Below are 14,095 nucleotides of genomic sequence, written 5' to 3' on the forward strand. Positions count from 1 at the left end.
TTTAGGCCCTCTCTCCGCGGATGCGGCGTGCCAGCTGTATGTCTTTGGGCATGATGGTGACCCTCTTGGCGTGGATGGCGCACAGGTTGGTGTCCTCGAAGAGTCCGACGAGATAAGCCTCGGAAGCCTCTTGCAGAGCCATGACGGCGGAGCTCTGGAAGCGCAGGTCGGTCTTGAAGTCCTGGGCGATCTCTCGGACGAGGCGCTGGAAGGGCAGTTTGCGGATGAGCAGCTCGGTGGATTTCTGGTAGCGGCGGATCTCTCGGAGAGCCACGGTGCCGGGCCTGTAACGGTGAGGCTTCTTGACTCCGCCGGTGGCCGGGGCGCTCTTGCGGGCGGCTTTGGTGGCCAGCTGCTTGCGGGGAGCTTTCCCTCCGGTGGACTTACGAGCGGTCTGCTTGGTTCTTGCCATGGTTGGGAAAGGCTTCTAATCTCCAGACGGAACAGAAGTATGAGAACACGGGCTGTGCGGCGTCTATTTATACAGACCGCGCTGCTCGTTTATTGGTTAATGCTGACAACGCCTGCTTAGGTTTAATAGGACCATTTCTTAGAGCTCCAATCAGCCAATGAGTGAGCTGTGTGATTCAGCTTTCAGTAGGGCGGGGCTTTCCCAGCCAGAGGTCACAAGGGACAGATTAACCCGAACCTGTCCGGAAAGCTGTGCGCGCCATTGCTGAAGTAGGAGACATTAGAAATATTGTGAAGATGAAATGCTTTGTGAAATCCACTAAAGGACAATTTTACTATAAACTGCCCAGGAATAATCATCGGAAATGTTTTATTGAACCGGAAAGGATTTCTGGCTTTATAAAGTAGTTTTTTCTTAGTGATCAGTAAGGTGTCAGAGTTTAGATTTGATTTCCGGGTACAATCTCTAATGAAGGTTTCTATGAAACATGTAATACTTTATTTCCCGTCCTATAGAAAGGTAGAGATCTATGAGAGAAGTCATCTCACTATCATGTTCTGTATGTAGCAGTGGGGGAGGGGGATTCTGCATTCTGAGGACTTGGAATAAAAGAGAACATATGGAAATGTTTTACATTATTCAATCATCTTCACATTCCATTTCTATTCATCTTCTTGATAATAAAGCATTGATGATATTTCTCGGATAAATGTCTCATCTGATGATCTCAGCTCTCAGTGTCGGATTTGGCGGTATAATAGAGCTGATTGTTTGTAACGTTCATCACAATTCAGGCGGCAAATTCAAAAAGAATCAATATGAAATCTGAGCCAATCAGAGCTGTGGGCGTTTCCTTCTTCAACCACTAATGTCTTTCTTATGAGGATTTCAAAGATAAGTATTCCAAGACATTTCCTCCGTTTTCCCCCAAGAAAATATTTGTTCAGTAGACTTTTCATTGATCTCTATAGGAAACATTCTCTAGCAGGGCGGATTCTGTATTCTGATGTCTAAAATCAAACCATAAAACAACGATAATATTTTATCGATTTAATTTACTCCTAAACGACCGCTAAAAGGACCGGTGATTGTTTCCTGGAAGAAGAGAATTCTGTATGAGGGATTTGAAAGTTCAGCCAATCACATCTGATATTTTTTAACAGTAATTCTGATGGAGGTTCTGATTGATATGTGTTCATGTTTCAGTTTGGTATACAATGAATCATTTCTGATCTGTAGAAGAAATAAAAGTAAAATATGGAGGAGTCTCTGTAAGAAGACATTGTTCTATAAATCTTTATAATAGGATAGAACTGGCAATGGCTGTAAGCACTGACACGTCTCATGATCGCCCATCCCCCCAGGTGAAATCTTTACTTACAATCAGAGCCCCAATAATGAATTTCCGGCTATTTATAGGTAGGAAATGTTCTCCCAGTACAACTCTCCTCTATTAGAAGTGTGAATAAACAATTTGTTTTCGGTTACAATTTACCGCTCGTTTAACCGTTGATAAACACACAATCAGGGGTGTCCGGCTCTTTGTAGAGAGATGCGGGGCTCTGAGAAGAGATTTGTGTTTTGTGAAATAAAAATATTGATTCGAATTACTTGGCGGGTTTTCGGATGTAGGGAGAGATAAAGGAGGACATCTAGATTTTGGACATTGCGCTACTAATATCGGATTAGAATTACAGAAGTTTTTTTTTTTTTTTTTTTTTTATGGCAGTAAAGTGCAGAAATAAACGCGTTTGGGATTATTATTTGACATTTTTTCACTTGGACAAAGTTTTGCTGATCGACTGAGTAAAGCTCTGCTGTGATGTCTGTGGGTGGCTCTTAGAAGAGCCTTTGTGTGTTGTTGGGGTGATGGGTGGGGGAGGGGTATTACTTGGCGCTGGTGTACTTGGTGACGGCCTTGGTGCCCTCGGAGACGGCGTGCTTGGCCAGCTCTCCGGGCAGGAGGAGGCGGACGGCGGTCTGTATCTCCCGGGAGGTGATGGTGGAGCGCTTGTTGTAATGAGCCAGGCGGGAAGCTTCGCCGGCGATGCGCTCGAAGATGTCATTGACGAAGGAGTTCATGATGCTCATGGCCTTGGAGGAGATGCCGGTGTCGGGGTGGACCTGCTTGAGCACCTTGTAGACGTAGATGGCATAACTCTCCTTCCTGCTCTTCCTCCGCTTCTTGCCGTCCTTCTTCTGGCTCTTGGTCACGGCTTTCTTGGAGCCCTTCTTGGGCGCCGGGGCGGACTTGGCTGGTTCAGGCATAATAAGGGTTAATGTGTTCTCTCCGCTGTGTGCAGGGAATGTGTGCTGGAGCCCCGCCCTCATGTGCTGCTTATATAGGCGTCCTATGCAAATCACTGCTCCCCCTCCTCGCTATTCTATTGGAGGATTCAGTCATGTGATGGGGAGGGGGGTGGAATGATTTCCTTCCTCGTTTACCGATTGGTGTAGAAGCAATTCACAAAGCTATTGGATGGCTTCACATGTAACCAATCACAGAGTTTGACGTCAGAGAAGTGTTTGTATAAATAGAAGGAAGGGGGCAGGAATTAGGTATATTCGTCTGACGACTCTCTCATCTCACAATGTCTGGCCGCGGTAAACAAGGAGGAAAGGTTCGGGCTAAGGCCAAGACCCGATCATCCCGGGCTGGTCTGCAGTTCCCAGTCGGTCGTGTTCACCGCCTGCTCAGGAAGGGTAACTATGCCGAGCGGGTCGGGGCCGGAGCTCCCGTCTATCTGGCCGCCGTCCTCGAGTATCTCACCGCTGAGATCCTCGAGCTGGCCGGTAACGCCGCCCGCGACAACAAGAAGACCCGCATCATCCCCCGACACCTCCAGCTGGCTGTCCGCAACGACGAGGAGCTCAACAAGCTGCTCGGGGGCGTCACCATCGCCCAGGGAGGAGTCCTGCCCAACATCCAGGCCGTGCTGCTGCCCAAGAAGACCGAGAGCCACAAGGCCGCCAAGACCAAGTAATCCCCAACCATCCCCCTCCTCACCAAACACAAAGGCTCTTCTAAGAGCCACCCTCATACATCACAGCGGAGCTGTACTCTCATTTCTATGGTGTGCAAAACTTTTTTATTTTTTTTTGGCCTGGGTGGAGATGTATCAAATACGATAAACTCAAATAGGTTTTAGTGCGATTTTCTGGTCTAAATAATTTCTTATGCAAATGTATTCTTAGTAGCTCCGGGTCATAAATCCAGATGCCCGCCTTAACCTTCTCTCTAATCCTTATACTGCAGCACCAAAGCTTTCCTCCGTCTCCCACATCTCTATAGAGAGCCCCGAGATCCCGGATTGTGTCTACGGCGAGCAGTCAATTATTTATTGGTTTATTAAATGCCCCAAACCGCAGATTGTTTATTCACACTTCTAATACAGGTAAGTTGTACTGAGGACATTTCCTACCTAGAAATATGCGGAAATTCATTGGGAGATCTGATTGGACACTTGGATATCTAAAGATTTCACCTTGGTGGGGAGCACAATGGGCGATCATGAGACGTGTCAATGCTTACAGCCATTGCCAGTTCTATTCTATTATAAAGATTTATAGAGCAATGTCTTCTTACAGAGACTCCTCCTCATTGTCCTCCATACTTTACTTTTATAGATCAGAAATTATTCATTACATACCAAACATCCCCAACTGAAACATGATTACATCAGTCAGAACCTCCATCAGATGTTTGTGTTTAAATAAAATCTCGATCTTATTTTTTATATATATCAGATGTGATTGAAAAATTCCTCATATAGAATCCTCTTCTTCCGGGAAACAATCACCGGTCCCTTTAGCGGTAGTTTAAGAATAAAAAAACATCGTTAAAACATTATTGTACAGTTTTAGTCATTGATTTTACCCATCAGAATCCGCCCTGCTAGAGAATGTTTCCTATAGAGATCAATGAAAAGTCTACTGAACAAGTATTTTCTGGGGGGAAACGGAGAAAGATCTCAGAATACATTTCCTTTTCGAGCCTCAGCAGGAATTACTGGCTGATTATGGAAACTCCCACAGCTCTGATTTCAAATTTGCCCGCCTGAAATGTGTAGAACGTTACAAACAATCAGCTCTATTATACCGCCAAATCCGACACTGAGACCTGAGATCATTAGATGAGACATTTATCCGAGAAATATCATCAATGCTTTATTATCAAGAAGATGATTGGATAATGTAAAACAATTTCCATATATTCTCTTTTATTCCAAGTCCTCAGAATGCAGAATCCCCCTCCCCCACTATTACATACAGAACATGATAGGGAGATGACTTCTCTCATAGATCTCTACCTTTCTATAGGATAGGAAGTATTACACGTTTCATCATCACATCTGTATAGAACTATGAAACTAAAAATCAAATCTCTCTCCCCTCTTTCTGATCCAAAATTTGTACAGATAGCAGATGCACAGATTTGTTTTATTCTTCCTCTATCACAATCGGAATATTCAGAAATATTACATCTGTGTTGTATTTCTATCATCATCTCAGTATTAGTGATCTCCATTCTTTTCATCATGAAATAATGATTTTTTAGGTTCAGTTCCAACAAAAACTGTATATTCTCACTCAGCTCGGAAAATCTTCTATACATCAACTGCCCAACCAATTATATGTGTAACATTGTCCTGTTCTTCCATATCTTTGGTAAATGTAAAGCAGATTGAACAATCAGATTGCAGAGTGTATGGGCAGCTAGACATCGCAGCACTCCATTTCTTAGTTAAACAATTAGCGGAAGTTCTTCTTGTTACACGATAAATGTGTAGAAATAAATGTGTTAGGAGTTGTGAATGATCAGCCCTTTGTGTGAGAAGGTGGGTGGCCCTGAGAAGGACCTTTGTTGGGGTGAAGTGGGTAGGTGGATGTTGGGGGTTTAGCCTCCGAATCCGTAGAGAGTGCGGCCCTGGCGTTTGAGCGCATAGACGACATCCATGGCGGTGACGGTCTTCCTCTTGGCGTGCTCGGTGTAGGTGACGGCATCGCGGATGACATTCTCCAGGAAAACCTTGAGCACTCCGCGGGTCTCCTCATAGATGAGTCCGGAGATTCGCTTGACACCCCCTCTGCGGGCCAAACGTCGGATGGCGGGTTTGGTGATGCCCTGGATGTTGTCCCGGAGCACCTTCCTGTGGCGCTTAGCGCCTCCTTTCCCCAGACCCTTTCCTCCTTTACCGCGACCAGACATGATGATTCTCTGCTACAAAGACAGACTGAAATCAGCTGTCTGCCCGCCCTCCTTATATACAGCCTGAGCGGACCAGATGGAAACCATCCTGGGAAAGAGGCGGAGTCACACCATGCATTACAAAATAAAGATAATCTTATTAAATTATAAGGCTCCTAATTATTAAATTATATTCAGATATAATAATGCAATACAGCAATACATTTCCAGAAGAATCATTTATTCTTTCTTCTCATTTGTTTTCGATTTATTCCTGGAGATTACACTGAACAGGAAACTTAACACTTTATACCAGAAACAAAGTAACCAGTTTCATGAAATTGTTCATAGTAATTTCATATCATTTAAATTTACAAATATTGTGAAAAGGAAACAAAGACACACATCTTCAGACATTTCACAGGCTGAGCGGACCTGATGGGAGACATGCTGAGAAGGGGGCGGGGTTCAGTCATTTATTACACTGCAGAGAAGTTAATTTATTTAGAAGCTTTTAAATGTTTTACTGAATAGAAACGGATGTAATTTATCAGAAGCACAATGTTTCCTTTATTGATACACTGTACATTTTTTCTGACATATCATGATTATATATATATTGCCCTTACTTAGAAACATTGTTAATATTTTGCTATTTCTATTTACAAAACTGGACTGATCAAATACGAAACATTTGTTTTTTTAATTCATTGTACAAATGTATCTGGCAGTGTCATTATTACTACATATTTCTACCAACACTTTCACTTTTTTTTATTCTGGTTTTAATATGAGGGAAATCTGTAACTACTTCATCTCTGAAAGACGGAACATTAATTATCGACCAGTTCCACGATCATATACAGATGTGTATATGTTAATTTTCTCGGATAAATGTCTCATCTGATGATCTCAGGTCTCAGTGTCGGATTTGGCGGTATAATAGAGCTGATTATTTCTCTGTAACGTTCTTCACAATTCAGGCGGCAAATTCAAAAAGGAGCAATAGGAAATCTGAGCCAATCAGAGGTGTGGGCGTTTCCTTCTTCAGCCAGTAATGTCTTTCTTATGAGGATTTCAAAGAAATGTATTCTGAGATCTTTCTCCGTTTTCCCCCCAGAAAATTCTTGTTCAGTAGACTTTTCATTGATCTCTATAGGAAACATTCTCTAGCAGGGCGGATTCTGTATTGTGAAGTAAAAGAAAAAAGACTGGAAGAAATGTGACATTTATATTTCTAACGTATTTATTATGCATGGTTAGATAAACTGCCCGACAATTCAGAGGGCGGTTGATCGATGTTCCCGGAGGAAGAGATATCAGATTTTAGTGTCGGATTATTCTATCTGAGATAATCGGAACGTTCCATAATATTCCGGCGGGAAATATGAGTTATAAAATGCGAAAATTGCACCAATCACAGTTCTGGGCGTTTTCTTCCGATAATAAAATCTATTTTCCTTCCAAGGAGTGTGAAGGGGGATCTGAGATCTGTGTTCCTTTTTAGATGGGGGATGTTTGTTTGGTATTTAATATTCAATGATCTCTAATGCTGTTGAATATCTTCTGGAGATCAAAGGATGGAGGAAAATGACAGCCAGTCCCTGTAAGGAGATCACATCCTTCCTTCCTTCATATTAAATACGATATAAACAAATATTAAAAAATAAATACATAAATATATAGCACGTTGTTCCCTCACCCGGATCACAATCTTAGGTGAGGAAACCAACAATCAGATCTCCTAAACACCTATAATGCCACACTCACACATTCTTACAATAAAACATGCAGAGAACCGTTTGATGGATCAGTAGATGACTCCGGGGTAAAATAATCAGAGCTCAGCACTAACTGTCATGATTACTACGAATTACTACCAGTCCTTTCCCTTTTTGTTTATTTTAGGATGTAGGGGGGGGGGGGGCGTAACGGCTACATGTCATGTCTGAAAGATGAAACATTAATTGTCGGCCAGTTCCCCGATCATATACAGATCTGATAATGAAACATGTAATACTTTATTTCCCATCATATAGAAAGTTTGAGATCTATGAGAGAAGTCGCTTCACTATCATTTTCTGTATGTAGCAGTGGGGGGGATTCTGCATTCTGAGAACATATGGAAATGCTTTACATTATTCTATAATCTTCCAATTTTATTTCTGTTTATTCCGTACTAATCGATTAATCTGCCTACAAATAACGTGTTAAAGATATTTCTGGGATAAATATTTCATCTGATGATCTCAGTGGGATTTGGTGTTATAATGGGGCTGAATATTTGTCTGTAACGTTTTTCACAATTCAGGCGGGAAGATTTGAAAATGCCTAATTCAGTTCTGAGCCAATCAGAATTGTGAGCGGTTTCATTATCAGCCTTCATTAGTCAGCGATGTCTTTAAGAGGAATCCAAAGTACTCTATTCGGAGATTTTCTCCATTTTCAGCCCAGAAAACATTTGTTCTGTAGACTTTTCATAGATCTCTATAACAGTGCTCAGCTCTGCCTCCCCTCAGCAGCCGGCCACACACCGAAAATGGCTGAAAGAATGAACAAATGGACTGGACCCCCCCCCCCCCCCCCCAAAAGTGGCGGAACTTCAGGACACAGTCGCAATAGTGACTGTTGCGACTCTGTTAGTTCTGCCACTGATCTGGGGTGGGTCTAAGAGCAATGAGCCATGATTGGAAAGAGTTATCAATTTCTCTAATCACGGCTCTGAGAGTACTCTGTGCACTGATTGGGCAAAGCCTTCTTTTTTTTTTTGTATGTCTTTATTTAGTCAAAGGTTGCAATACTAACAAGTGAAATGGCAGAACATAATATGACACTGTACATAGCACACCAGTGGTGGCTTGTGCATTGGGGGCGCAGGGGCACTGCCCCCCCCATCCATGCATCCAGGCCCCTAATCTGCATTCGGGGCGACGGATGCATGGACTTCAATGGGGCTTTTTTTAGCCATGTGATTAGCAAGAGGCTTTAAGAGGTGGGTTTGGGGCGCAGAACACTGTGCCTCGAGCCCACCCAGTTGTGTGACAAAAACAAATGAAAATTCGCTATTGTCACACGGATCCTCCTCCTGGCCAATCAGGAAGCGAGTCTTGAGACACGTTTCCCGATTGACCGAAAGGAGAAGCCATGCCATTGGGTATAGAGGAGAAGGGAGGAGACGCAGAAGACAGGAGTCCTGCCTGGGACCTTCCATTGTGGTGTTCCAATGGCCACACATTTCCGACAGGCCTCCGAGTCCACCAGTTGATATGGCAGTAGTTGGTGGGCTATCAGTTACGACAAGCCAGCAGTCAATCGTTGGGCAAGAGTGTTATCCGGCGTCATACTTTTTTTACGCTCTAACAGCCTGCCTTTTTCCAGAACAACATGAGGACTGCATGATGGAAGGTGAAGTGGAGGACAATTGTGAGGAGAGAAGAGAAGGAGAAGGAGAAGAGGCGGGACGGTGAGAGCCTGGAGTGTGGCTTTGTGGGTTCTGACGGCGTTGCTCCCACTGGGCTCGGTGATGGGAGGTCAGGTGCCTTCTTAAGGTGGTCATCCCTAGGTGAGTGTTGGGCTTACTGCGACTTATGCATTGACTGCAAAGGCTGCAGATGGCAACACTGTTGTCAACAGCGGACACATTAAAAAAGCCAACACTGCGGAGCCATGTTCTGGCGTCCTGGAGCGCCAGATGTGACCGTACATGGTTGATGGCTCGCTCCTGATACATTTGCAGTCTGCTTTGTCCCTCCTGTGCAATGCAAGTTCCGCCTGCTTCTCCTCCCTATCTGTTGGACCGTCTCTCCCTCTGAACTCCTCTCCTCGTCCTCTCTTGTGGGCACCCATGTGACGTCCATAGACACGTCATCATCCACGTCACCTTCCCCACCACTAACATTCGAGATCTTGGAGTCGGCAGCAACAGCGGGACCAACCTCCTTGGGCTGATCTGGGTACTGTGGTCAGACTGCTGAGTGGCGGCTGTTGCTACCTCCTCTTCCTGATCCGATGCCAAGAATGGCTGCACATCACAAATGTCTTGTGATGGATCGGAAAATAATTCCAGTGACTCAAGCGGAAGGTATATGGTGGTGGAGGTGTTGGTGGCGGTGTCTTTGGGGGTGCACACAGCAGAGAGTGAAGAGGGTGCACATAGAGAGGATGAGGAGGGTGCAGAAGAGGAAGGCTGAGTGAGCCACTCAACCAAATTTGGTGCGTCCTTTGACGTAATCAAACACACCTTCTGAAACTTCACACTTTGGCCCCAGCCTACTGCTCCTGCCCTACCATCCCTGCATAAGGGCCTGCCTCTTCCTCTGCCTGTCATTTTTTAAATTACCCTGTGACAAAAGTCTCTAGAGAAGCGCAGTATATGTGGAACAAGGTATATAACACCCCGCTTCAATCTGTGATATTGGGGGGCCACAGGTTTATCACACCAGTTCTACAAAAAATTGGCCAGTGACTGTTGTCACTGTGTGTAGCACAGTTAACGCAGCAAAAGAGGCCACATTTTTGCAGGACTAAAATACACTCTTAGAAAAGTATACTGTTAAATAACACCACACTTCAATATATGGTATTGGGGGGCCACTGGTCTATCACACCAGTTGTACAAAAAATTGGCCAGTGAGTTTGGCACTGTGTGTAGCCGAGTAAATGCTGCAAAAGAGGCAATATTGTTGCAGGACACAAATAAACTTATAAAAGAATACTCAGATGACACCCCACTTCAATCTGTGGTATTGGGGGGCCACTGGTTTATCACACCAGTTGTACAAAAAGTTGGCCAGTGAGTTTGGCACTGTGTGTAGCAGAGTAAACGCAGCAAAAGAGGCAATATTGTTGCAGGACACAAATACACTTATACAAGTATACTCAGATAACACCCCATTACAATATGAACTTGGTCGTGCAGCAATTCGTTGCCAAATACCCTGTGGTCCAGGAAGTCTTGCGGCAGGCCAGGAAAATCTTGGGCCATTTCAGAAGATCTTACACAGCCATTATTCGCCTTGCTGACATTCAGCGGCTACACAACCGACCCGTCAGGCATCTTATTTGTGACTGCCCAACGCGATGGAACTCAACATTGCATATTCTTGATAGGCTGCTCCAGCAGAAATGTGCAGTTAACGACTACCTGTACGAACTCTGGGGCAGGACAGGTTCAGGGGAGCTTGGGTTTGTTTCACCTCGCCAGTGGCTGCTCATGCGTGACACATGCAGACTTCTGCGGCCATTCGATGAGATCACCAAACTGGCCAGTCACAACCAGGGCGCCATCAGTGACATCGTACCTTATGCCTTCTTTCTGGAGCATGCATGGCGTTGTGTCATTGATCAAGCCGTCGAGGAGCAGGAAGATGAGGAAGTCGCAATGTTGGATGAATTCCCAGTGGGTGCTACTCCATCTGAGACAAGTCAACAGCCGGAGTCAGAAGAGGAGTCCGAGATGGATGGTGCCGGGGGGGGAGGGGGGTGAGGAGAAGCAAGAAAAACATTCTTTAAACCTTTCTGGGATCCCTGGTGTTATCCGTGGATGGGGGGGGGGGGGGGGGGAGAACGAGGACAACATTATCCTGGATGATGAGCTGGAAGCAGGCCACTACACCACTTCCAGTTTAGTGTGAATTGGGGCCTTCATGCTCCAGTGTTTTAAGGGGGACCCCCGTATAAAAAGCATAAAGGCCAAAGAACCAGTACTGGGTGGCAATGTACTTAGACCCCCGGTACAAACAAAAAATGGCGGAAATGTTACCACAATCACAGAGGGGGGTCAGAATGCAGCACTTCCAGGCCTTTCTGCGGGAAATGCTGCATTCTGCTTTTGCATGCGCTGGCAGAGGAATTTCCAGTCACAGAGAAACTGTTGCGGGTAGCAATCCAACAGCGCCTGCAAGAAGAGGGCGGTTTGAAGATGTCTTGGTCAGTTCAGATATGAGATCCTTCTTTCAGCCAAACTATTGACAGCTCTACTCCGGATCCAGCATCAGGGAATGCCTAGACCGACAGGTGTCCGACTACATTGGGTTAACGGCCGATGGGGACGCTCTGAGGAGTGATCAACCCCTGGACTACTGGGTAGGCAGGCTTGACCTCCGGCCAGAGCTTGCACAATTTGCAATGGAAATGTTGGCTTGCCCCCACATTCAGTGTCCTGTCCGAAAAGATGTTCAGCGCAGAAGGGGGGATCTGTATTATTCGGGTCCGTACCGGATAATTGGATTTTTGTTACCCAGACACGGACCCAAAAACTTTACTGTATATTTGGGTTTAAAATCCGTGTTCGGTAATTTTATTTCCTGTTTTGTATGTAATGGCATGGTTTTAATGGTGCGGTTTCAACAGCCAATCAACAAGCGTTTAACTGGTGTGCCATAGAAGCCATCACAGCCATGCCTACTAATGGCATGGCTGTGATTGGCCAGCTGAAGCATGTGACCCAGGTCTTTATAAGCTAGAGACACAGTGTGGTGCGCGTCAGTCTGTTCTAGTGTAGGGAGAGAGCACACACAACGGTGCTGGCTGCTGCTGATTAGGGACAGAGACAGGAAAAAAAAAAAAAACATTGTGGCTGTTAGAAAAGAATGTAGGGACAGGTCGGAGTGTAGGCAGGGAAAGATAGAAAAGCATTTTAGGGACAGGCTGGAGAGAATAGGCAGGGAGAGATTAGGAGACACAGGACAGAACAATCGCCCGTTAGCGATCTACATCGATTTTGCTGTGTGGGGGGTGGTGCAGTGAACAATCTTTTTGCCCTCACTTGAGCCCACTGAGGAGGAGGAGGAGGGAGAAAAAAAATATTTTTATCAGTCTGTTGTGTGCAGCGTTCAGCTATATTTTACTACACAGTGCTGTTCTAATCTGCTATTTAAAAATTACAAATTTAAAGTGGAATTTTTTTTTTCCTTCATAGCCTGCTGCTGACCGTGACATAAAACATAAGACACTGCTGTGTTCACATCTGCTATTGAAAAATCACCAATTAAAGTGAAAAATAATTATTCATTTTTTCATTCATACGTTACTGTGACATACATCCTTTACACACAGTAAGAGATGTCCCGAACTGTTCGCCGGTGGACAGTTCCCGGCGAACATCGCTTGTTCGCGTTCGCCGCTGCGGGCGAACATATGTGATGTTTGGTCCGCCCACTATACTTCATCATTGAGGCAAACTTTGACCCTGAACCTCACAGTCAGCAGACACATTCCAGCCAATCAGCATACCCTCCCTCCCACCTCCTATAAAAAAGCAAGGGCAGCATCCATCTTAGATCATTCTGAAGCAGTGTTAGTAGTGAGAGCAGGGAGAGTGCTGCTGCTGCTGTTAATAGAGACAGTTGTTAGTCTTGTTAGATAGTGTTCTCGGTCCACTCCTGCTGTAAGGACAGCATCCTGACAGCACCCCAAAAAAAACTTTGATTTGAGCAATGTTTTCATATATATATATATATATATATATATATATATATATATATATATATATATATATATATATATATATATATTGTGCAGTTGCCTGGCGCCTGCCCGCCGTATGTGAGAGGCCACAGACCCACCACAGACTGTACTGTGTGCACACCACACTCATATCGGATGGCACAGTACCTTGCTTTTTAATTTTTTTTTTCCTCTGTCATAATTGCAGTGAGTGTCAGGTCCACAGAGTGTACTGTGCCCACTGCAGTGCCCACCACTGATATATACGGTGGCACAGCAGCTTGCAAATTGAAAAAAATATATATTTTTTTTATAATTGCAGTTGCCTGCCCTGCCAGTGACCGTCAGGTCCACAGAGTGTACTGTGCCCACTGCAGTGCCCACCACTGATATATACGGTGGCACAGCAGCTTGCAATTGAAAAAAAAAAAAAAAAACATATGTTTTATAATTGCAGTTGCCTAGCCTGCCAGTGAGTGTCAGGTCCACAGAGTGTACTGTGCCCACTGCAGTGCCCACCACTCATATATACGGTGGCACAGCAGCTTGCAAATTAAAAATATATATATTTTTTTTTTTATAATTGCAGTTGCCTGGCCTGCCAGTGAGTGTCAGGTCCACAGAGTGTACTGTGCCCACTGCAGTGCCCACCACTCATATATACGGTGGCACAGCAGCTTGCACATATAGTACCACAAATCTAAAAAAAATGACAGGCAGAGGCAGGCCACCACGCATGGTCGTGGTGCTGTGATTTCCTTTGGCCCTAGAATAATGCCCAGTGTTCAGAAGCCACGTAACCTGAACTCAAAAAATTCTGATGACATTGTTGACTGGCTTACACAGGACACCCAATCTTCTACAGCTTCCACTCGGAACCTTAATGCACCATCCTCCTCCAGCTCAGCTTTGGGCACCTCTCAATTTACCACTCGCCCGCCCGCCTGCCGGCACCACCACCAACACTAGCACCACAGCCACTTCAGTTGATCTGTCAGAGGAGTTATTTACACATCAGTTGGAAGAAATAAGTGATGCACAACCATTAG

General features: G+C 44.8%; 1 protein-coding gene across 1 annotated transcript; it reads left to right on the forward strand.

The window, feature by feature from the left end:
- Positions 1 to 3,003: 3,003 nt before the first annotated feature.
- LOC309547626 (histone H2A type 1-like) lies at positions 3,004 to 3,396 on the forward strand (the record flags this gene model as incomplete). Its single annotated transcript, XM_082247503.1, has 1 exon — positions 3,004 to 3,396. The coding sequence occupies one exon, from the start codon at positions 3,004 to 3,006 to the stop codon at positions 3,394 to 3,396; it is 393 nt and encodes a 130-aa protein (XP_082103629.1).
- Between the last annotated feature and the right edge of the window lie 10,699 nt (positions 3,397 to 14,095).

The sequence above is a fragment of the Pelophylax lessonae genome (genome assembly GCF_965119305.1).
Source record: "Pelophylax lessonae genome assembly, chromosome: 2".
Classification (NCBI taxonomy): Eukaryota; Metazoa; Chordata; class Amphibia; order Anura; family Ranidae; genus Pelophylax; species Pelophylax lessonae.